Source organism: Heloderma suspectum, chromosome 3 (assembly GCF_057233095.1).
Source record: "Heloderma suspectum isolate Gila_16-S chromosome 3, 16-S_ref, whole genome shotgun sequence".
NCBI classification, from domain to species: domain Eukaryota; kingdom Metazoa; phylum Chordata; class Lepidosauria; order Squamata; family Helodermatidae; genus Heloderma; species Heloderma suspectum.
The window spans coordinates 324,509,846-324,531,895 of NC_139460.1; the positions used below are offsets into that span (position 1 = coordinate 324,509,846).

Below are 22,050 nucleotides of genomic sequence, written 5' to 3' on the forward strand. Positions count from 1 at the left end.
CGTTCAAATATTGAAAGCATTGCAAGGTCCTCAATCCACTGCATTATAGGAGAGGAATGTTTATTCTTCCCATGTTGCAATATCAGACTTTTAGCTGTCAAAAGGGTGCAGAGAATCCATTTACGCTGACCATTTGTTAATTTTCCTGAAGCAGGGAAATAATTTCAAAGTGTACATAAGTGAATATTAAAGACTGCTCCAGTACAAAATTTATCCATGTAATAACCTCCCCGCAAAAAGAAGCAACTACTGGACACTGCTAAATGTTTAAAAGAAGAACCTGTACTGCACCACCAGCAATTAGCCGAATTAGACAATCCTTTATTAAAGAGATCTTGCGCTATCTAATAGACACGAAACAAAAAGTTTTTGCTGAATAAGACAAAGCCTAAGATCCATAGATGCAACACGTAGATACCAAAGCAGCAATCCACTGATGAGTCATTTTGTGGTGGTGCTCACATCAGTTTCTCAAATTCCCAAATATGCCCACGGGTCCAAAAAGGTTGGGAACTCCTGGGCTAGAACCACTCCTGTATGAGGAATGATTACATTTCAAGTTTTATAGCTTAAAAAAAAGGATGAGGAAGGGAGAACATGATAGAAATGTGGAGAAAATGCCTAATACTAGAACGCAGGGTCATCCAATGAAGCTTTGGACTAGCTCTCTAGGAAGGCGCGTGTATACTCATAAAAATGGAAATGCTACAGACAGTAACAGCTTCATTGCATTTACAGTTTTGTTAAAAGATTGTACACACCAACTTCCACATACGTAGTGTGTGGGCGAGATTCTGATTAGTCTTCAAAATGGAGCAGTAACTGCCATGCAGTCATTTTTAAAGTAGCTATAGTCCAGACAAAAAAACAATTTTTGTTTAAAGATTGTAAATAAAAGTACTTACTACGGAAAATATTTAAACTTACTCCAAAAATGTGTGAAGCTGTATAATTATACATGCTGGAGGGTGCAGGGGGCGGTGGTTGAGAAAATATGATCTCATTTCTTAACAAAGTGAAATGCTTGCCTTGACAAATAGCTGGTCGGATTTTACAAACTGTGTTGGATTTCCAAGAGGCATACTGCAGATTTCTGCTTGTTTTCTAACTAGCATCTTTAAAAGTAACACCAGCAAACATAATGCATGTTTGCTGACTATTTCCAATGAGCTCGTTGCTTAGGAGTATTGCAGTTAAGGCACACAGAGACCCACATTTTCCCTCCTGATCCAGGAGAACTGGCGGAAATATAGAGATGGCACTAATAGGTTGAAGAGTCAGAGTCAGCTCTTGCAAGCCTAGTTCCCAGACCTGATCCACAGAATTCACTCAGGAGTACTTCACACATTCTCATACAAATGTCAGGTTTTTGCAACACAGTGAACGAACATGGGGCAACTGCTTTACACTGACTTGACCCAGTCCCAGTTCAGTATGGTCTAAACCAGCCTTCCCCAACCTGGTGCCCTCCAGCTGTGCTGGATTACAACTCCCACCATGCCCTAGCCAGCAGTTGGAGAAGGCTGCTCTACACTGCCTAGCAGCAGCTCAGGCAGCAATCTTGCCCAGCCCTACCTGGAGATGCCAGCAGGTACTGAACCTGGGACCTTTTATATGCAAGCCATGTGCTATACCACCGAGTGACAACCCTTGCCCCTGGGAAAGAGAGCGAATATGCCAGTCGCTGCTGCACTCGTGGGGGAAAAGCCTGATGCACCTTTTTCCCTTTCCTTCTTGGCGGAGTCAGCACACTTCCTCCTAATCCACTTACCCCACCTGGGCCAGGGAACAAACTCCCCTAGATCATCCTCTGCTGCCCAGACCACAGCGTGCTGGTAATGCAGACGCCAAGAGATCTGGTGAACTGCCTGCCTGCCTCTCTCCCTCCGGGCTTGGGCTAATAACAGTCCCTCCGTTTTTGACCGAGGCACCCGCGGACCCAGCCAGATGTGGACGAACCTCTCGTGCCCCAGCCCCCTTCCCTCCTTGAGCATTTGCAACCCTGAGCTTCACGCCAGCGCCGCAACCTGGGCACCAAGTGAGCGCCACGCCGCCAGGGAGCAAACGCGCGCAGAACCCCGCTTCTGACACGCCTCCGCTTCTTCCACCCCGTCTTCCAGCGCATCCCCACGCACGTCTCCTCGGCCGTAAGCCCCGCTGCGCTCAACGGGGCTTGCTCGCGGGCAAGCGTGCGCAGGGCTGCGCCTTCACCCCGAGGCGCCGAGGCAAGGCCCGCTGCGCCCTCATCCCCGTCTCCGCAGCCCAGCCCGCAGGCGCCAAACCCCGCGGGAGAAGCAGCACACAAAACGGGCAGCCCCACGTGGGGGACAGAGACGCCGCCGCCACGCGCTCCGCTCCGCCGCTTCCGTCCGCCAGAGCGGGCCTATCACAGCGCGCAGACCTCCCCCCTGCCTTCGCATTGGCCACGTCCCCTCCACCCGCCTCTGAATCAAGCGCGTTTCCGGACTGGGCAGGGCAGGGCAGCCGCCCTCGGCTAAACTCGCCGGCGTCGGGAAAGCCCGAAGAGAGCACGTCCATCTCAGCGGGTGGGCGGGGCGAAACGTTGCGCGCCCACTGATTGGTTGGCGCGGCAGCGTGGGGCGGGAGATAGAGTTGAGCTAGCCCTCGACCTCGCTCTTTTCGGTTCAGGCGGAGACTCGAGCGAGGCGCTGGGAGCGAGCGGTGCTTCTTTTGACTCGCTCAACATCCGGACAACTCCGCCGCCATTATGGTGAAGCTCGCCAAGGTGAGACCCGCGGCCTAGTTGCGGAGGAATATGGCCGCCCTTTTCCCCCCCTCGTCAGCTTAAGAGCGCCGCTCCTCCCCGCTCGCGTTTCTGAGGCGCAATCGAGGACGGCGGCGCCTCAAGCGGCCTTTCCCGCGTGGCGGTTTCTAGCCCCCCCCCGTACGTATTTGTGAGGGAAGCAGGGGAGGGGGGAATAGAGGGGGTTGCAGTTTCAAGTCCCCCCCCGTCTTTTTGTCTCCCTGTTTATTATTGGCTTCAAGGGCCTCTCAGGCGCGCGCGCGCTACGGTAGAACGTTCGACGGTTTCTAGACACCCCCCCCCCATCGCGGATGGAATTTGGAAAGAGAGCTCGCGCGCGCGCCTCTGTAGTCGGGGGAGTTTCTAGGCGCCCCCGTCTCCCCGCTTTTAATCTTCACGCACGCGACGTCGCGCGCGCAAGCTAGCCCCGGCCAACCAGCGAGAAGCGCGCGCAGCAGGGTGGCGCGAGGAGGTTGGGGGGCTCCCCCCCTCCCCTGAGTCCATGTGGGGGGGTTCTTGTGCGCGCGCGCGCACCTCTCCAGCCACGTGATCCCGGCCGTGTGTTGAGAGCACGTGGAGGGGGAGGAAATCTGCCCGCCTCGCTCGCTCTCTGAGGCCCACGTGGTACAGCGATGGCCGCCTCTTCCCTTTTGTAGCCGAAGCGGATGGGCGCGCTCGCGGCCGTGTTCCTCCCCGCCGGCCCGCCTCTCTCAGTGCAGATGGGTTGGCTGGAGGCGGGAAAATGGTGCCGCCCTGGGCATCGAGTCGGTCGAAGCAGCCGCTTCCCCGGTTCCTGCCCACGAGGCGCGGCAGGGGAGCTCGCCGTGTCCTGGTCAGGCCCTTGGACCTTCTGTGCCTCCTACCCGAGGTCGATGCTGGGGATTCGGCCGGCGCTGCTCCGCGTGCAGACCACGAGCTCTACCGGTGAGCCATGCCCGCCCCGAGATCGTTGGCCTGCCTTAGCCGGCACTGGCTGTGACAGCACCTCATCCAGATCTGGGGTAGAGAACGTCTTTCCCAACTCTGCTCCCCGAGACCCTTTTAGCTAGAGTTACTGGAGATTGGGTGTCAGATCATCTGCACGCTAAACAGATGTGCCACCACTGAGCTGTAGTGGGTAAAGGGAGGCTGCTAGGAACACAACTTTCTCTTGTTCACAGAATGATTACTCAATATCCTTGAGCAGCTTTCTCTATGCTGTCTGGGGTTGGTGGGATTTGTAGTCCAGTACATCAGGAGGGTACCAGGCTGGGGAAGGCTGCCCTGAAGTGACTCCCGTATATGTAATTTACATGCTCTTTTTGTCTTTTGAAATGTTAACCTGTATTTTTTTGGCAGGGTTTGAGTTAACCCTTGTGTGAAGGGCTGGTAAAGGCTTGGTAGTATTGATATAGCACCGTTGGCATGTATGGTGCTTCGCAAAGTGACTCTGTAAATGGGGCACAATTGAGGCAAAGGTAAGGTTGGTTAGAAGAACTAAGCACGTTCTTTGAGTTCTTCCCAGTTAAGTCACTGGGGCTTCACAGTGCCTACCTTTGCTTGGATTGTGGCAATAGGAGAAGGGAAGCAGTGCTATCTGCTTAATAGTAATTAATTGAGCATCCATCCATCAGCAATTTGAAAGAAATCTTTATCTCTTCCTGTATAAAGAAGAGGAAGCCTTAAGACTTGACATGGATCTTAAAGAGAAGTGTGCTTTAGAGCAAGTCCTATGAAAAGAAGTAGTATGTTCGCTTTCAGTAATTGAGGGGAAGAGAAACCATAGGCCCAGTCACCTGTTTCTCAAAATAGGATGCCATCATCTGACGAATTGTTCCCCCCCCCCCCCAAAGTCATATGCAGAGCAGCTGCTTAATTGGCCACTAGCACCCAATAATCTGACATTCTGTGACTTAGAAACCTTTTTCTCGACCTGAAGATGGATATCCTTATGCAAGCTGGTGTCAGCTCAAAGGATTGCCATTTACTGAAGGTCTTTCTAACATCTTACTGTGTGCTTGGAACTGGCAAGGAATTTCAAGTGTTTTGTGCATGCTTTGGGCTTCTGGGGTGGGGGTGGAGCCAGAATACCCAGCAGTAGTGTCATGTTTGTTCTTCAAGGATGCAGAAGCAATAACGGCAACATGAATACTTAAATGCTTCTAAAAGCATTTAAGAGTTGCAAGGTGAAGGGGGCGGGGCTTGTTTAGCAGTGAAACGTTGCACGGTTTCAAATGCGTATCCATGGACCTGTAACTGCATTTCAAATTTCAGTGGTCCCTACAAGACATAGTATTTTCAACACTGAGAAAAGCAGACACCTAACTTGCATGTTTTCTCCTTAGAACGTTAAAAATCAGCTTAAGCCGAAGAAAATGGCTGCCCTTCCTCCAAAGGAAGTCGATGATAGCGAAGAGGAGGAGGACGAGTCGGAAGAGGAGAGCAGCGAAGAAGAGGTGAGAATTAACCACATGGCCATGGCTACTTCTGGTTGTTGCCTCTGGTACAATTCATCTTACTTAGCAGCACATTTGCTATTAGAGTAGGAAACAAGGTCTGTATTGCATCATTGTAGAAAGCCATTTCTGTAAAATCCCCCTTCCCCCATGACTTGAGTATCTTCAGTGATACTTGCAGAGCCCCCACAGAAAAACAAAGAGGCATAATTGCCTAAGGCACGTGGAAAGCCACTCTGTGCAGACATGTGGAACAGGGCCCACACAATTCCTGCAATGCCTTATTCATTAAGTCTTGTTTTTTGGCAAAAAAGATTTTGCAAAATTGATTTAGATGTTGAATCCAGCTTTTCCATTTTAATATTTATCTTAAAGGTAGACTGTGAGATAACATTTGACTGTATGTCAATCATATGATAGTGATGATGCAGGCTTACAGGTGAATTCATCCTTGAAAAAACTTAGTATTGCCAATATCTTACTCAAAGCAACACACTGACATTTTATTTACATGGATTTTATTTACTTAGAATAGACCCATGGGAGTTAAGTTAGTCAATCACTGGATACCACCTGTTGAATGTCTTGAGAGCTATCAGCTACGGGGTGACTAATAAATCTTATAAATAAATAAAGTGGGTCTCCGATGCCTAAAGCCATGCTGGTTCTCCACGATTCCAATATGAACACAGACAGTAGGTAGATCACTGTAATCTTGGATCCTTTTCACTGCAGTGGAAATAAGTCATTTCTCAGGGTGGTTGTGAAGATTTAGGCTATAAAAACAATAAAATAAATTCGGGTGAAAGTGGCTTTCCTACCTTGATCCTTCCAGATATGGATCTGGGGATTTCCAGCTCTGTCAGGATAGGATTGCCTATCTAAATTGTACTTTGAGTTGACCCATTGAAATGAATGAGACTTAAGTTAATCATATCTAACTTAAGTCCTGTTCATTTCAATGGGTCTACTCTAAGTAGGTCTTTAGTTGGATTCTACCCCGGGAGATGCAAGACACTGTGGGCAGAAGTGAAGATCTCCAGCCAGTTTGTCCTCTTAAGCCACATCTGCATTACCTTATGGTGGTCTCTCATAATGATGCTTTGTAAGGAGATTAAAGTTTGTAAATTAGACATTCCTTGTACTTGGAGGCTGTCTTCTAGCACAATCCAGTGCATGTTTACCTAAAAATCAGTCTTGCTGCGTTCAGTAAAATTCCTCTTCGGTAAGTGAGCATAGATTGCAGCCATGTTCTCCATCCGTTTTGCCTACGACTTCGGCTGCTTGGTAGTATTACCTGTTGTGGACTGGAACATTTTTCTTCCCACAGATGATTCCTCAGAAGAAAGCAGTTACCCCAGCAAAAGCAACAGCAGTTACACCCAACAAAAAGGGAGCAACTCCTGGCAAGAAGACAGTGGCTACCCCAGCCAAAAAAGCAGTAGCTACACCAGCAAAGAAAGGAGCTGCTACTCCAGCAAAGAAGACGCCAGTCCCTGCCAAAGGAGCAAAAAATGGGAAGAATGCAAAGAAAGAAGAGAGTGAAGAGGAGGACGAGGACGAGGAGGAGGAGGAGGATGACGACGATAGTGAGGATGATGAAGGTGAATTGGGTGGGGTAAACAGTACTCTGGTAAATTCTCAAATTGGTGCTCACAAGTCTGGAAATATTCTTGACTTCTGCAGTGAAAAACAAAAGTGGAAGCAAGAATATTTGAGAAAACTGCACATTATTTTTGCCATTCATCCATTGGCCCTCTGTATGTGAAGGCTCTCTTTCTGTAAACTGGAGAGAGGGTTCTGCCTATAGGAGCCATACAGAAGTGCCTTGGGATACCTCGCATGGTCTGTAGGTGATACAGCAGATCAAGATGAGCCTCCACGTGGAGTGGGTCTGTAGCATCTCACTAGCGGCATCTTCTGACAAAGGGTTGTCCTACTTAAACCAAATGACAATTGTTGATCCTTAAGGTTGCCAGGTCATTAATGATGGTTTCCTGCTCCTTGTCTTACGGGAAGGGCTCAGTAGGCATATTGGATGCAGCTGCTCCAGTGTCGGTTTACTAATAACTAGTAAATTGCTTGCTACAGATGAGTCCGAGGAGGAGCCTGCTGTACCAGTAAAAAAACAAGTCCAAGCAGCTGCCAAAAAACCTGTAGCTACTGTGGCTGCTATAACGATCAGACATGAGTCCGACCTTGAAGATGACGATGATGAGGATGAGGAAGATGAAGATGAAGAGGATGGTAAGTCACTTTTGCTGTGAGAAACATTTATAGGATGTTACATCTTGGGTCTTAAAAGTTTCAAAAGGCAATGCTGTGTTGGAAAAGCAGCACCACAAAGGTGGGGTACCTCCCTGACAGTTGGCGCACCTGCCTCTGATACAGCATCAAATATACTAGACAGGGTCTTATGAATTCATAGCATGCTTTGAGACACTAGGACCACCAAGTTCTGTGAAAACTCAAGGGTTGCTGTGGGAAGGAGCTATATAGTCAAAACTTTGCTGTCTTGTTCATGCCTGGATGCCAGCACAGAGGATGAGTATTGGGACTTAATACTGATCTTGTGATGTCTCCAATGTGAGCTGATGTGTTGGGCCTTGTTGTACTCTAGTGCAGTTAAATGAACATAAGAAGTAACAGCATGCTAATCCTGCTTCCTGAATGAATCGGGGCACTGTAAATTCATACCTGAACACATGTGCATATTCAAGGAACAGGCCTCACTGCCTTGGGTAAGCAGACTTGCCTCGCATTCCAAACTCTGGTTTGGACACTTGACACTTCTCCCTTTTTGAGTTGAGCCTGATGCTGTCATATTAGCGGAAGGTGACTTTGTGTTGTCACAGTATTGAGGCTTATGTCTCTTATGCTGGGTAGGGCTGATAAGCACCTATTTGCGGTAAGCTGTGCTAACTCCATTTGAAAGGAGTCAACATGAGCAAGAGGAATTGTTCTGAAGTGTACCTTTTGGTCCGGCTGTGGGTTGTGGGCATTATTTAAGCACCTGTCTTATTATGGCTGCAGAGTCTGAAGACGAACCCATGGACACCACTCCAGCAAAAGGAAAGAAAGCTGTGCTTGCAAAGGCTGCACGAACAAAGGTTACACCAGCAAAGGTTGCCAAGGAAGAGTCTGAAGAGGAGGAGGAGGAGGATGACGACGATGAGGAGGAGGAGGAGGACGATGAGGAGGAGGAGGACGAGGAAGGTCAGTTGAACATGGCTACTATCTCATGTAAAAATTCCGAAAGATCTCAAAGCTTTCAAACAGTAGAACTGTTTCACCTTCACCTTTGGTCCTAATGCTGGAAATGATGATTTCTCGCTGAACTGATGTGGTACAAATCACACATGAAAACTCCTTAAGATAGTCAAGTCCTGATCCAGCAGACTCTTGGTGCTCTCTGTGCTTCTCTCCTGTGGAATCTTTCTGACATTGTATTTGTTTCTCTTCCTACTCTACTCCACAGAAAATGTGCAAGAAATGCCTGGAAAACGAAAGAAGGAAATGGCCAAGCAAAAAGGCATCCCAGATGCTAAGAAGAAGAAAACTGATGGTGAGCAGCCCATGAGAGAGAGAGAGAGAGAGTACTTAAAAAAAAGCTTTTTGTGGAGCTTGAAACATAGTAATAAAAGTTACCCCCAAGATTACCCATCTGTCCCTATCCTGTTACTTCACATAACACCTTTGCATGATGGTAAAGATAAGCCAGTTCCCAACATTCCACCAAACTGTTAACACAAGCAAGAATCTCAGGTGCGGCTCTGCAAATAGGAGCACATTTGATTTTGGGGGGGAAAGAGGCCATGTCCAGCCCCCACCCCAACAGTGTCCCTAAACTGAAGCCCTCTTTTTGCCCCATGTAAGTGAATGGTGAGCATTCATCCTCTGGTGAATAGTAAAGTCCTACACCCTCCCCCCCCTGTTTGGGTTGGCCCTGTTTGACAGGACCACCACTTGTCTCCTCCTCAGGCATCCTTTCTAAATACATGCTCACTCCACCTCTTTATGATGAGCCTTTTGTTAACCCATAAGAGGGTGCTGTAAAGGGAGGGAAGAATTGAGAAGAGTGAAGGAGAGACAAAAAGGAGTGAGGGTTTGGGCTCTGTGGTATAAAGCTGAAAGGTCATTGTTGCACTGCTTCAGCAAGTAGTTCCAGGCATTCCTTTATGTAGAAAGCTTATTGAGATGTGTATGTGGCACTCATGCTGTTGCATGGCAATCTGCATGAATAGCAACTAGGACACAGTGAGTTGGTTCATGTGATCAGTTGTGCATGCTGGCCTGCATTTTGTATATTCAGCCGCTGACTGGGTTGTCATGCAAACCAGCCCAGCAGGGGTTATGCAAGGTTTAAACAATCCACACACAGCCCATTATCGTTATGCAAGCATTGCTTAATCCTCACATAATCTACAGTGGCCAAGTTTGCATGACGTGACAGCCTCCAGTCAGGGGTTGAATGTGCAAAATGCTGGCTGGCACATGCTACTGCTTATGGTAGGCTGTGTTGAAGATGCCCAAGCTGATTTTCTGGCGGCTTGTCTGCTCAATACAGCCTTTACTTCAGTCGTTCCATCGGGTTGTTGGTACAGCTTCTTAATCTTCTGCTAACTTTTTAGAAGCTGCCTTTTCCCTCTTTGTCGGCAATTTGAATGCAACCAAGGACTTTGACGAACTGAAGGCTGCCATCAGAGATTTCTTTGCCAAAAAGGACCTTCAAGTCCAAGAAGTCAGAATTGGCAGCTCAAAGTAAGAACTCCATTCATTTTGCTTTGCGTAAGCAAAATATGCAATTAAGTTCATTTTTTAAAGTAAGACCTTTGCTTTAAAATATGTCTCTATTGGCAAAGTTGTTTAAACAAGGTGTAAATTCTTAGTACATGGATCTCTTTCCTCTGGTCTGTTAACAGCAGGCCCTAGGTGGAATGGAAGATAGCTGCTGTAACTTGGGATTTGAAGGGAAATTATGCTGAAGAAGAGCCCAAATGTTGACGGAGTTATTTAATATAATGTGGAGATGGGGAGGCTTTGGGTGGCCTTGCATTAGTCCCTGACGGGGTATTTTACTTGTTCAAGAAGCCCTATTTCTTTTGGAAGCAAGTAAGTCTGCTCCCTCTTGTGATGGTTCTTCCAGGAAGAGGGATGGGTAGCAGAGAAAGTCCGGTTTGCCAGATTCTGCCTATGCCTGATATACAGGGTGGCCCAAAAGTAGGTATACAGTTGTTTAGAATGTTGATTGGGGGGGATTTTCAGTCTTCCAGTACTGCTTTAGAATCCACTTTCTTTGTTCTTGACTCAAGTTTGCTGCCATCATTCACAATATCAGTAAAAAAACATAACTAAAAAACTAAACTGTGTACCTACTTAAGGACCTCACTCCCCTCACTCTCTATGCTTAACTGATTTAACTGTCACTCCCTGTTACTCTTCCCAACTGTCATTCTGACTCCACCCACACATCTTCTACTCACACATTCTCTCCCCCTCCCATCAATGTTCTAAACAACTGTATGCCTACTTTTGGGCCACCCTGTATATCATTTAGCTTTTGGAGCCCCACAAATTTTAGTCACGGCTACAATATGACGTGGTTTTCTGTGTCCCTTTAAGACAGGTGCAAAACCCACGGCTCTTGGACACACATTTTGTGTCCCAGTGACCATCTAGGTCATGGGAGGGGAAGAAGGCTAAAGCCGCTTCATCCCTCCCAACGACCCCAAAGCAGTCAGCATCACTGTTGCAATGTGGAAGCAACAAAGCCCATCAGGGTTGATGGGAGTGGAAGAGCTTTAGCTTTCTTCCTCTGATCTTGTGCAGGATTGGTGCGATGGGAAGGGGGGTGAGAGTAAAGCTTCCTCCACACTGTGTGTGGGCCAGATGTCCTTTGGGCCAAAAAGGTTGTGCCTTTTTGCTTTAAGAAGATTGTATTTGTTCAGACTAGCATTCCTATTGGATAGATCTGTCAGTTTTCAGCTGCCTCACCAAGGCAATCAAACATTTTTTTCTGGCTAGATTTTCTGGCAGGCTTATTTTGAGATACAGATTCAATGTTGAAAAAAAATCTCCCTTTGTGCTGCAGGAAGTTTGGCTATGTGGATTTCTCCACGGAAGCTGAGCTGGATAAAGCACTTAAGTTTAATGGGAAGAAATGTATGGGCTTGGAAATAAAACTGGAAAAAGCAAAGAGTAAAGAGAGCATTCAAGAGAACAAGAAAGGTGAGTAGCAGTGCAATTCAGCTCCTAGACAGGGTGTTCAAAGGATTTGGCCTTACTTTGTAACCTTCTGTGGCTTTCCTCTTCTAGAGAGAGATGCAAGAACCATCTTTGTGAGGAACCTTGCTTACAGCGTAACCCAGGAAGAACTGCAAGAAGTATTTGACAATGCCCGGGAGGTCAGGCTGGTGTCCAAGGATGGGAACAGCAAAGGGTACATCACTAAATTGAGTGTCTTATGCTGTTGCATTGTTGTGGTCACTTGCATTCAGTAGCAGAATCCAAACAAGGGCTTTTCTCTATACAAGTCGTAACACTTAATATCCAAATCTGTTCAGGGAATCCTAGTTTTGACCACATACCTAAGATATCCAAAGATTGAGTTTACAAGCTCCTTTTTATACCTTCATGCCCTACCATAGCAAGACTACAGCGGTATAAATGCCTTCGGAATTTTTCCACCCCCTGAAAGGTTCACTATTGTTCTCTATTGAATATACTGGTGGCGTTGTATTTAATATCACTGTTACAAACCATTTTCATGAAATAGAAATAATAGATTTCAAGGCTTCCTGAACAAAGCTTTCTTCTCTCCCCACCCCCCAAAAGGTTTGCCTACATTGAGTTTAAATCTGAGGCAGATGCAGAGAAAGCACTGGAGGAAAAGCAAGGGATGGAGATTGATGGTCGTGCCATTGTGATTGACTACACAGGTGAAAAGAGCCAGCAGGATAGCAGAAAAGCAGGTAAAATGCCAGCATGGACTCACATAGTAACTGATCTTGGAACAAGCTTGAAATGATGAGCACAGTCATTATTGCAAGAAGACTGCCATTTGTTTATCAATACTGCCTTATTTGCTAAAAAGCCATCAAGGCAGTGCTCCTTCCCTTCTCTGTTGACTTAAGGACATAAGATCCTCCACCATAAGCATTGATGTGTGAAAATATTTTTCCCAAAACAAAACTTGGAACAGAATTATGCACTGAAGGTCGCATTTGAGTTGGAAATCTGTCTCTTGTGCAGGTGGGGAGTCGAAGACTCTCGTTGTAAACAACCTCTCATATGATGCAACAGAAGAATCTCTTCAGGAAGTCTTTGAGAAAGCTTCATCCATCAGGATGCCACAGAACAACCAGGGAAGGTCTAAAGGGTAAGTAGGGGCAGACTTGTGGCAGCATAATTATGGGGAGGGAATAAAGTTGGCAGTTATGGTAGATTATTACCTTGACCAGCTCTCAGTAGCATGGATCACTGTCATATAGTTCTTCCCAACTTGACTCCAGCTTCTCTTTGCATAGTTTCGCATTCGTAGAGTTTCCTACACCTGAGGATGCAAAAGAAGCACTGAATTCATGCAATAATACGGAGATTGAAGGCCGAACAATCAGACTAGAATTCAGCACTCCAGGAGGTCAAAACAGAAACTCTAACACTAGAGGAGGATTTGGGCGTAAGTAGCCTTCAATCTCCTAAGTAAAAACACATGCCGGGAATGGGGTGGGGTGTCAATATGTTGCTTGCAATGCTGAAACGGGGCATTCTGTTGTTGTTTAGAACAAAGCAAAACACTGTTTGTCAAAGGCCTGTCTGAGGACACAACTGAAGAGACATTGAGAGAGTCATTTGAAGGCTCCATTGGTGCAAGAATAGTCACTGACAGAGACACGGGCTCATCCAAAGGGTATGTATAAAACCAGTACAAGCATAAAAGCGTCCAGCGCTGCTGACCTTCACTTGGGGGTCTTCGGACGATCATGGAGGTAAAAGATGTCATTGTGGCTCCTCCCCCCCATCCTTGTGTGTGTTGTGTGTGCAACCGCTATTTGCATAATTCTCCGTGATGCTGTGTGCCTTGTTGTATCATCCAAACATGGCGCTGCAGGGGTGACTTCACATCTACCCTAGAACCCCTACTGCGAGTCATGGGTTGAAGGAAGGATACGAAGCCATGTCTGCTGTGCCCATGCTAGGTTCAGACAACATGCCAACCCATGCTCATAGGCAATTATGCAAAAGGTGGGGGCTGGGAGAGAAGCCGCAATGGTTTCTTTTACACCTGTGATTGTCCGAACTCAGACTTAAGCTCAGCCCAGAGTCATTTCAGTTCTCAAACGGGGGTGGTATTTGTTCAGGTAACCGAAAATACAGCCTCCTTGCCTTCTCAATGAGCTCCTTCCTGCTGTATATCCAGTGGCAGGCTATGGATTCGCACGAGAAGAAGAATAAAATTGCAGCACTGACCTTGGATGCCTCTGTCTACTTCAGGTTGGCAATGGTTATTGCTGTGGGACAAACATGCAAATTTCCTGCCTACAGATTCCATGGTGCGCAGCAAAGTCTGGAAGCAGGTGTACTGGTAGAAAAGCCTTGGTTGAACATTGTCCCCATCTTCATGGGTTGGGTGTATTTGTTGTAAGAAGAATACAGACCATTGGCTGTATTTGTTACAAGGTTAGGAGAAAGCAAGGCTGAGAGTGACTAGCTCAAGGCCTCTGAGCATCATAGCCAAGCAAGAATTAGAAGCATATCTGTACCCCAGCATGCCATGCTGCCTACAAACAGTGTATTGTTATGCTGCTGTGCAAAACGCAAGTTGGGCATGCTTAGGGCTGCTGCTTTTTTTAAAGGGAAACTGCACAACCCTGGCACATCTTGGAGAACTTTTATATGAATCTCCCTGCTAGTTCAGACTAACGGATGCCTTTCCTGGCTGTTCTCTTCCTCTGGTGTCTAAATATAAGAACATAAGAAGAGCCATGCTGGCTCAGACCAAGTGTCCATCTAATCCAGCATTCTTTTCATGCAGCAGCCGACCAGCTCCCTACGGGAAACCCACAGACAGGGCATGAGTGCAGCATAGTGAAGAGCATTCCTGCTTGGGCATCACTGTATAATATTCCCGCTAGAGGCCTATGTAGCTTGATCATAGTCTAGAGAGGACTCCGAACTCCCTGAACCAAAAGCAGGTGGAGGCAGATCTATTTTATTGCTAACTGAGAGATTCTGGTGATGATAGTGTTACACATTGCCTTGTGAACTGTGTGTAACTTGCCTAGAGCAGAAAGGAGGGCTAGGAAATAAGCATCCTGTCAGGAATATTGCATATCATTTTGAAAATCTGAGGCTGGCCTCCTTATACCTTAGAAAGGCCTCTCTTGTTCTCGTAAATGTGAAGCCAAACTATACATTTCCAGAGAGCTACCTCTCATCACTGACCATTGGGGAGGTACACCGGATTTTGCTCCGTGTGCTGTTTGCTCAGTGTTCTTCATGATGATGTCCCACAGGCACAGTGGCAGCCAGTGCAATGTCTAGCTCGGACCTTGGAATATGCCGCTGCAGTACTGAAGATTGCAACATCTGGTATAAACAGAGGGGTGGGATCGTTGCTGCCTAAAACACCTCTCTCTTTTTTTTAACAGACCAGTAGCAAATAAAACTTCAAGTGCCTAGCTGACCTTGTAGCTGAAATCTATCCCTTGTTAAAACTGATCTCTGTCCTTTTTTAGATTTGGCTTTGTGGACTTCAGCTCTGCAGAAGATGCCAAAGCAGCAAAAGAAGCCATGGAGGATGGCGAGATTGATGGAAACAAAGTGACCCTTGACTTTGCCAAGCCCAAGGGTGATGGTCCGCGTGGTGGTGGCGGCTTTGGTCGTGGAGGCAGAGGAGGACGCGGTGGCAGGGGTGGATTCGGTGGCAGGGGTGGCGGCCGAGGATTTGGAGGTAAATGTGCTGGTACAGACTGCTGCGGCTCCATGTCATGGGGCATGCTGTCGTCTCATATTTGCAAAAAGTGTTAAGAGTATTTTCAGAGCTGTAGTAGTTTTTAATTTTTTACGTTCTTTTTCCTCTTCTTAGGCAGAGGCGGTGGCTTCAGGGGAGGCAGAGGTGGTGGTGGTGACCATAAGCCACAAGGAAAGAAGATAAAATTTGATGACTGAATGGTTTGTTTTCCTTGTATCTGAAAGGACTCTGGGGTTTTTAATTCTGTCACCACAAAATGAGAGCCTTCTGAGGACATTCCAAGATGCGTTGCAGTCCCCCCCCCCCCCCAAGAGCTACTTGGAAAAATCCCTTTCAATGAAGAAACAGCCATTTGACTGCCTGGCCACGCATACGAACTTTTTAAAAGCAACAAGAAATGTGGGAGTTGACCCGTGTCGGTGCATTGTCCTGAATTTATAACGTTTTATCCCATGTACAAAATTAACTTCCTTATACATTTCTGTAGGTTTTTTCCTTTTTTGTTTCGTTTTTCTTGCTGTAAAAATGCAAAATGTTTTATCATTTGTGTCTCTGCATACTGTCTTAGACAGATTAAAGGGCGTAAACAGATTCTTGCATGTTTTTCAAAGTCCAGATGCTACAGTGGGGGTTTCCAAGCTTAGCTAGGCAAGCATTTGGTCATAACCTCTGGCTGTATACTCCCAGCGTAGGGCAATGGTTACCACTTATTTCTATTGTCCTATCCTTTATTTTGTTTAATCTCCACTTAGATGGCTTTAAGTGGGCAGATAGTGATGCATTTTGTAGTACTGTGTTGTTAAACTAGTTTTGTCAATCCTGAATCTCCCATTATTCAGCTTCATTGTTTGACAACCCACCCACCCTGGTTCTAGTACTCTTTGAACCCTTTGCTCTTTTTTTTTTTTTTAAACTAAAAAGCCCAAAGCGTTACCTTTCCTTAGGGGTCTTGCACTAGCCTCCTGATCACTTTGGTTGCCCTTTTCCAGCTCTGTAGTATCCTTTCGGGGATGTAGCATTCAGAACTGAACACAGTCCTACAAATGTGGCTGCACCATAGATTTGATTATAAAGGCATGATTTTATTGCAAAGGTGTGATAGGTATTTGAATTGATTCCTAATTGTCCTTTTTAATTGTCCTTTTTTACAATTGCCCACTCTGGGGCTATTCACGCAACATGCTAGCCCACATTCAGTGTTGAGTGCGGGTTGTTGAACTGTGGGTTAGCATGTTGTCTGAACCCCGGACGTTTTCCACAGGGTGGCTTGTTAACCACTCTGAATAAACCATGGGTTCTCAAGGTGGCTTGTTTTGAGAAAAATAAGGCACACCGCATGGTTAACAAGCCACCTTGAGGAAAATGTTCTGGGTTCAGACAACACACTAACCCGTGGTTCAACAATAACCGACACTCAACCACTAAGTGTGAGTTAGCATGTTGTGCGAACCTGGTCAGTGGGTTCACACAAAGTTTTAATTGAATTAACTACCATAACCCCAAGACTCCTTTCTTGGACTATCACTGCCAGCTCATGCCTTATCAGTGTATATGTAAAGTTAGCATTTTTTCATTACCCTACTATGCAACACTTGTCTTGCACTTCGTTTGCCATTTTAATGTCCTATTGGAGAGATCTTTTTGGAGGTCTTTGCAATTGCTTTTATTTTCAGCACCCTAAATAATCCACAAACTTTTTTCATTCAGAATACTCTAAAAGGTTAGTGAGACAGGACTGGCTTTTGTAGAAACCATGTTGATATGTCTTCAGCGAGACTTGTTCTACATGCTTGATAATTTTATCTTTGCATTCTAGTAATGTACCTTAAACGGACATTTTGCTAACTGGCCTGTAATTTCTTGGGTTCTCCCTGGAACCCCTTTTTAAAAATTGGTGCTTAGTCACTTTCCAGTTCTCTGGTATGGCGGTTGATCCTGGAGGAAAGTCACATATCAGCAATTTCATGTTTGAATTTTTAAAGAATTTGTGGATGGATAACCATCCAGACACGGTGACTTGTTGAAAAAGCCTAGAACTTATATCTCTTGTCACCACGGTTTTGCAGACTCCCTGAAAGTGTCAGTTCAGGCACTAGTATCTGCCCTACATCATCTGCAAAGAATTCAGTTTCTCTGCTATTTCCTTATCCTCTTAGGGAGCAATCTTATGGTGGCTAGATGGCCATAGGATATATTGTTTTCCGGGAACTGGCCTCACTGCCCATGCTCTGAGTGTCAGTTCCCAGAGAACCAACCTCCCCTCACTTCCGCGCTGCCTCAGGAGGCAGTGGGGAACGACCCCGTCCTCCACACTCGCAAGAGGAGTGTGGGGCAGCTGCAAAGGGCCATGGCTGGGGGTGGGGAGGGCGGAAATGCCTGTACGTACATCCTATGCAGCAGCCTCACCCACTCCATCCTCCAGTCGCTGGACAGCCACAATCAGCTGTCTGACCAAAAATGCAGGGCAGAGGAGCACAGAGGGAACACTCCCCTCCGTGCTTCTGCCCTGCTTTGGATAGGCAGTTGCCTCTGAGTTCGGAGGCGGCCGCCTATCTCAATAGGATCGCGCCCTTTGATGTTCAGTGGTCTAACCCACACCTCCAGCAGGTTCCCTGTTTCTGGTGTATTTAAAGGATTTTTTTATTGTTGGTTTTAATATGCAACTTCGCATTCTTTTTTGTATGCTGTATTGAAGGCTTCCACTTTTTCTGAAGGGGCCCTTTGATTCTGCTTGTTAACCACACTGGAATTAGATTTGGTGGTCCCTTCCTCAACTGCTGAATGCAATCTAGCAGTACTATTGTGGTGTGAATAATCGCCAAGCTTTCTGGAGAGACCCTCTTAACTTTCCCTTTCAACTTTTTTTTTAGCAATCTTAGCTTCATTTTTGACAAGTCTTCTTTTTGAAGTTGAGTGTTGATACTTTACTTTCTTGGCAGTTGTCCACTTACATATAAATTGATGCAACATTTTCACATCCCACACCATGTCCTTCATGCAATTTAGGATTAAGTCCAGGGTCACCTCCCCTCCAATTCCTTCCACAACCAACGGTTCTAGAGTGCAGTTCATGATATCTAGAAATGTTACTTCTTCGTGATCAAAACAGATTGCATCCAATCTGTGTGAGAGTAATTGAAGTCGCTTTTTTCTACACAGCTGAATCCGTTGGATGGCCCCCTGACTCATTTTCCATCTTAAGATCAGCCTGAGCCGTTTGGCTGGGGGCTGGTCGCGCGTCCTCTGTTCTAACTTTTGTAATTTGCAGCCATTCTGTGTCAAGTCTTCCCTGCTTTGAGGATTTCTAGCTTGACTCGCCTCTGATGAATGGAGTAAGATCACCCCTAGTATGCCTTTATAGTGCAGAAATGGGGAACTGGCTCTCTGGATGTTGCTGAGCCATAATTCCAGTCATTGCTAACAATTGGCCATGCTGGCTGGGGCTGATGGGAGTTGGAGTCCAGCTTCTGGACCATCACAGGGTCCCTACCTCTGTAACAGAGTTTGTATCCAGCCTGTATCTCACTGATTCCATTCCACTGGGGTTTTCTTATGCCCACTAGGAGAACCCTATGTTTTTTAGAACCAAGCACCTTGGCCTTGTCTTGGAGGCATCTAGCACTTGCATATAAACAGAGTGGAAGGACTTAATTGGATTCTACCCTAACAGAACTTCCAGCAGTGGAACAGGGTTGAGGAGCCCTCTGCAGTGGGGTGTGGGGAGGAGGCGGCTTCAGGGAAGGAGAAAGTTTTGTGCAAATGGACTAATTATGCAGTGTTGGATTGTTCCAATGGTGTCCTCCGGATGTCTGGTGCACATGTTTTTCTCTACAGTCCTTTGGTTGACTACTTTGTGTTCAAAAAACAGACTGGCCACTGCGGCTTGTGCTGTGCCCTTAATATTAGATGTATCTCAGGCACTACTAATTTGGCCTGTTTCACATCGGATGCCACTTCAGACTTTCTGTAGCAACTTCACTTTGGATTTGGATCAGAAGCAAGATTCAGATATCCGAATCATTCAGATTTGACATTTTCCATTGACTTGCATTGGAAAACAGAAACAGTCATAACCTTTATGATAGATACATGAAAGTGGGGACATGTCAGCCTCCAAGGAGGGGATTCCACCTGCCAAAGTTTAGACAGTGTAGCCCTGCAGTTTGTGCTAGGCACAGATAAAACTCAAACCAAAGGTCATAAGGGGATAGTCAGAGAACTTAGGTGTTTAAGCTGTGATTAGGAGGAAATACTGAACTAGGGTTTTTAATTTGTTTTGTTTTAGGGAAAAGGTAATGAGTTTAAAAATGAGAAGAGAAGGAATGCAGGAATTGACGGGAGGCAGGGGGTGGGGAGGGAGAGCCAAGAACAAGGAAAGGAAGGAAAGATGTATATAAACTTTTAAAGGACCTAGCAAGGAAGACATGAAGTCACGAAGAGTCGGAAGCAACTGACCGAATAAACAAACAGAGCTTCTCCATCTTTGGCTGCGAAGTACATAATCAGTCTGATTTCGATATTGACCATCTGGTGATGTCCATGTGTAGAGTCGCCTCTTGTGCTGTTGGAACAGCCCTGCTACTAATGTTAATTTTGTACAGCTTGGTTCCCTACATGCTGGGTGGGATGTACCGTGACCTATGCCATAGGATGATGGGCTGTATGATGCGCCCCTGTTCCATGAAACTGAAATGCCAAGCTCTTGAAACGAGGCTGAGTTGTTTTCCATGTGATTTCTAGGTATTCATCATTTATTTTGTAAAGGACAGAAAAGTGTTTCTGTTGTGAATGTCTTTCTTGGGAGGAGGGGAGCTCTTGCATGCTTCACCTGCAGTGAACGTTCAGCATAGAGTAGTGCTAGTCTCTCACATCGCTGTAAGTGGGAGCAGGGCCTGGTTTGGATCCAAATGTTCTGTAGATTTGATGGCTTGAGAGTGAGAAATAAGAATTGTGTGCTCACAGCTGGACTGGGAAAATTCTTGGAATGGGAAGCATCAAATTATACAATGCATGGTAATAGGATCCATGCATGGGTGACAGGGACTGCTATCTGCTATTCTGTATGTGGGAGATAGAGTTGAGCAAGTGTTGCCCTCTAGGTCTGGGAGCCAATCAAGCTAAATCTTGGTATATATAACCAAGGCTAGCTGCTACAAAAAAAAACCAGTCACCGTGGTTGCTTCATTGTGCTCGCAAGGTACAAGTTGAAACAAAATATATTTGGTCCCACATAACATGTACACACTTTTGGTTCTTTCTGCTTCCTACGAAGAATCCTGTGCAACTCAAACATTTGCATACTCCTGTACCAAATTACATTCAGGCTGTGTACTTTCAGTGTTGTTTTGGTTGCCCATCTCCAAAACATCTGGAGATCTGCTTCCTGCACATCCCTAGACTAGGTGGCCTGATCCTACAGGGATCTTATTGCATTAGTTAAAAAAAAGCAGCTAAACATAAACCTTTGAATCCCTTACGCCAGGAGTGGGCAACTTGTGTTCCTCCAGATCTTTTCACCGGTAACTCCCACCACTACTACCCAGCATACCCAATGGTGAGGGATAATGAGAGTTGTAGAACAAAACATCTGGAAGGCCACCAGTTGCCCATGCCTGCAAGGCTATGATGATAAGCTTGAAAACATGCGAGTAAAACCTTGGTGAGTAAGATTTTCAGAACTACAGCACTTCTGGGTTCTACACCAGCATTCCTCAAGTTGGATCCCTCCAAATGGCCATGCTGCCTGGGGATAATGAGACCTGTAGTCCAACAGTCTAGAGGGTACCAGGTTGAGGATGGCTGATTTAGGTGATTATGTAAGTGTATGTATCCATGGGGAAAGAAGCAACAGGTTACCCATGAATGCAACCATTGTAAATCTAGGGTGTTGTGCACACTTGGAAAAGTTTCAACATATGCATGTAAATTGGCTCATGTGATCACCTCAAAACCATTCACAGATAGGCATTCAGTGTTCACACCCTTGATTGTCTGAAGGTTCCAGCATATGTAGTATGCATTATGGTCATGGAAGCCAACAGGAAATACTAATTCCACTTAAATCCAGGGTGTAGGCTAGTCTATTCTGTAATCGTGCACAGAAAACTAGAGCGACATTTCAGCCATTTTGGAAGATGCTACTCAAAAGACCTTTCAGCAAATGGTAGAGCAGATTCCGCTGTTGTGTATTCTGAACACTAGATGGAGGCAATGCGCAAAGTAACTGCCCTGAGCTGGAAGCGAGTTCTTAATCGGGCCAACTTCGATCATCTTCTTTTCTCGATTTACTTAGATGTGTCCCCTCTTCTCTAAGTGAGAGTCATAGTAAGCCCTGATGCCACACATATTAGTGAACAGAGAGAAATGTAAAGGCTTTCTATGTAGCACTTGTACTTTGTTAAACTCTTTGTGTTCATTGTTGTGTAATCCTTACAACAACCTTGTAAGGTCACTATTCCCCTATGAGAGGGATGAGAGTGGCTTAAGCCTAATGAAATTATAGCAGAAGTGAGATTTGAACTAGAGATTTCCTGACTCATTGCTCAGTATTATTAGTATTAGTTTTATTTATTACATTTCTATAGCATCTTCAAGTATTGAAAACGATTCACATGCATTATCTAGTTGTGGTTCTTACAACAGCCCTGTAAAGTAGATCAGTATTATTATCTCCCATATTGCAATGGAGGAACTGAAGCTGAGAGAGAGTGGCCCAAGGCAGACTAGCAAGTCCATGGAAGAGGAAAGATTTGAACTGGGGACTCCCTGACACACAAAGCACTATCTTAGCCTCTACGTTATGCCAGTTCTCCATACATAGGATTTCTCTTGGGGCATGACATGTTTGCATCTGGAGGCAGAGATTCTGCTTCAAATCT

The 22,050-nt window shown here is 45.9% G+C and overlaps 1 protein-coding gene and 1 non-coding gene across 2 annotated transcripts; both read left to right on the forward strand.

Moving 5' to 3' along the window:
• The first annotated feature begins 2,652 nt into the window (after window positions 1–2,652).
• Window positions 2,653–16,261, forward strand: NUCLEOLIN (nucleolin multifunctional protein). Its single transcript, XM_084847728.1, has 15 exons — window positions 2,653–2,746; window positions 5,089–5,199; window positions 6,530–6,803; window positions 7,291–7,446; window positions 8,233–8,415; window positions 8,678–8,764; window positions 9,831–9,960; window positions 11,291–11,427; window positions 11,515–11,638; window positions 12,034–12,170; window positions 12,451–12,577; window positions 12,726–12,877; window positions 12,982–13,108; window positions 14,937–15,151; window positions 15,287–16,261. The coding sequence occupies exons 1-15, from the start codon at window positions 2,729–2,731 to the stop codon at window positions 15,367–15,369; spliced, it is 2,061 nt and encodes a 686-aa protein (XP_084703854.1). The 5' UTR covers window positions 2,653–2,728; the 3' UTR covers window positions 15,370–16,261.
• Window positions 8,514–8,594, forward strand: LOC146351749 (small nucleolar RNA SNORD20). Its single transcript, XR_014789722.1, has one exon. It is a non-coding gene; the product is annotated as a small nucleolar RNA SNORD20 (small nucleolar RNA).
• Window positions 16,262–22,050: the final 5,789 nt, after the last annotated feature.

Excerpts from the sequence above, each read along its gene's own strand:
- NUCLEOLIN (XM_084847728.1), top strand. Across the intron at positions 8,416-8,677 it reads GGAGGAGGAGGACGAGGAAG|AAAATGTGCAAGAAATGCCT; the intron begins GTCAGTTGAACA and ends TCTACTCCACAG. Across the intron at positions 8,765-9,830 it reads TAAGAAGAAGAAAACTGATG|AAGCTGCCTTTTCCCTCTTT; the intron begins GTGAGCAGCCCA and ends CTAACTTTTTAG.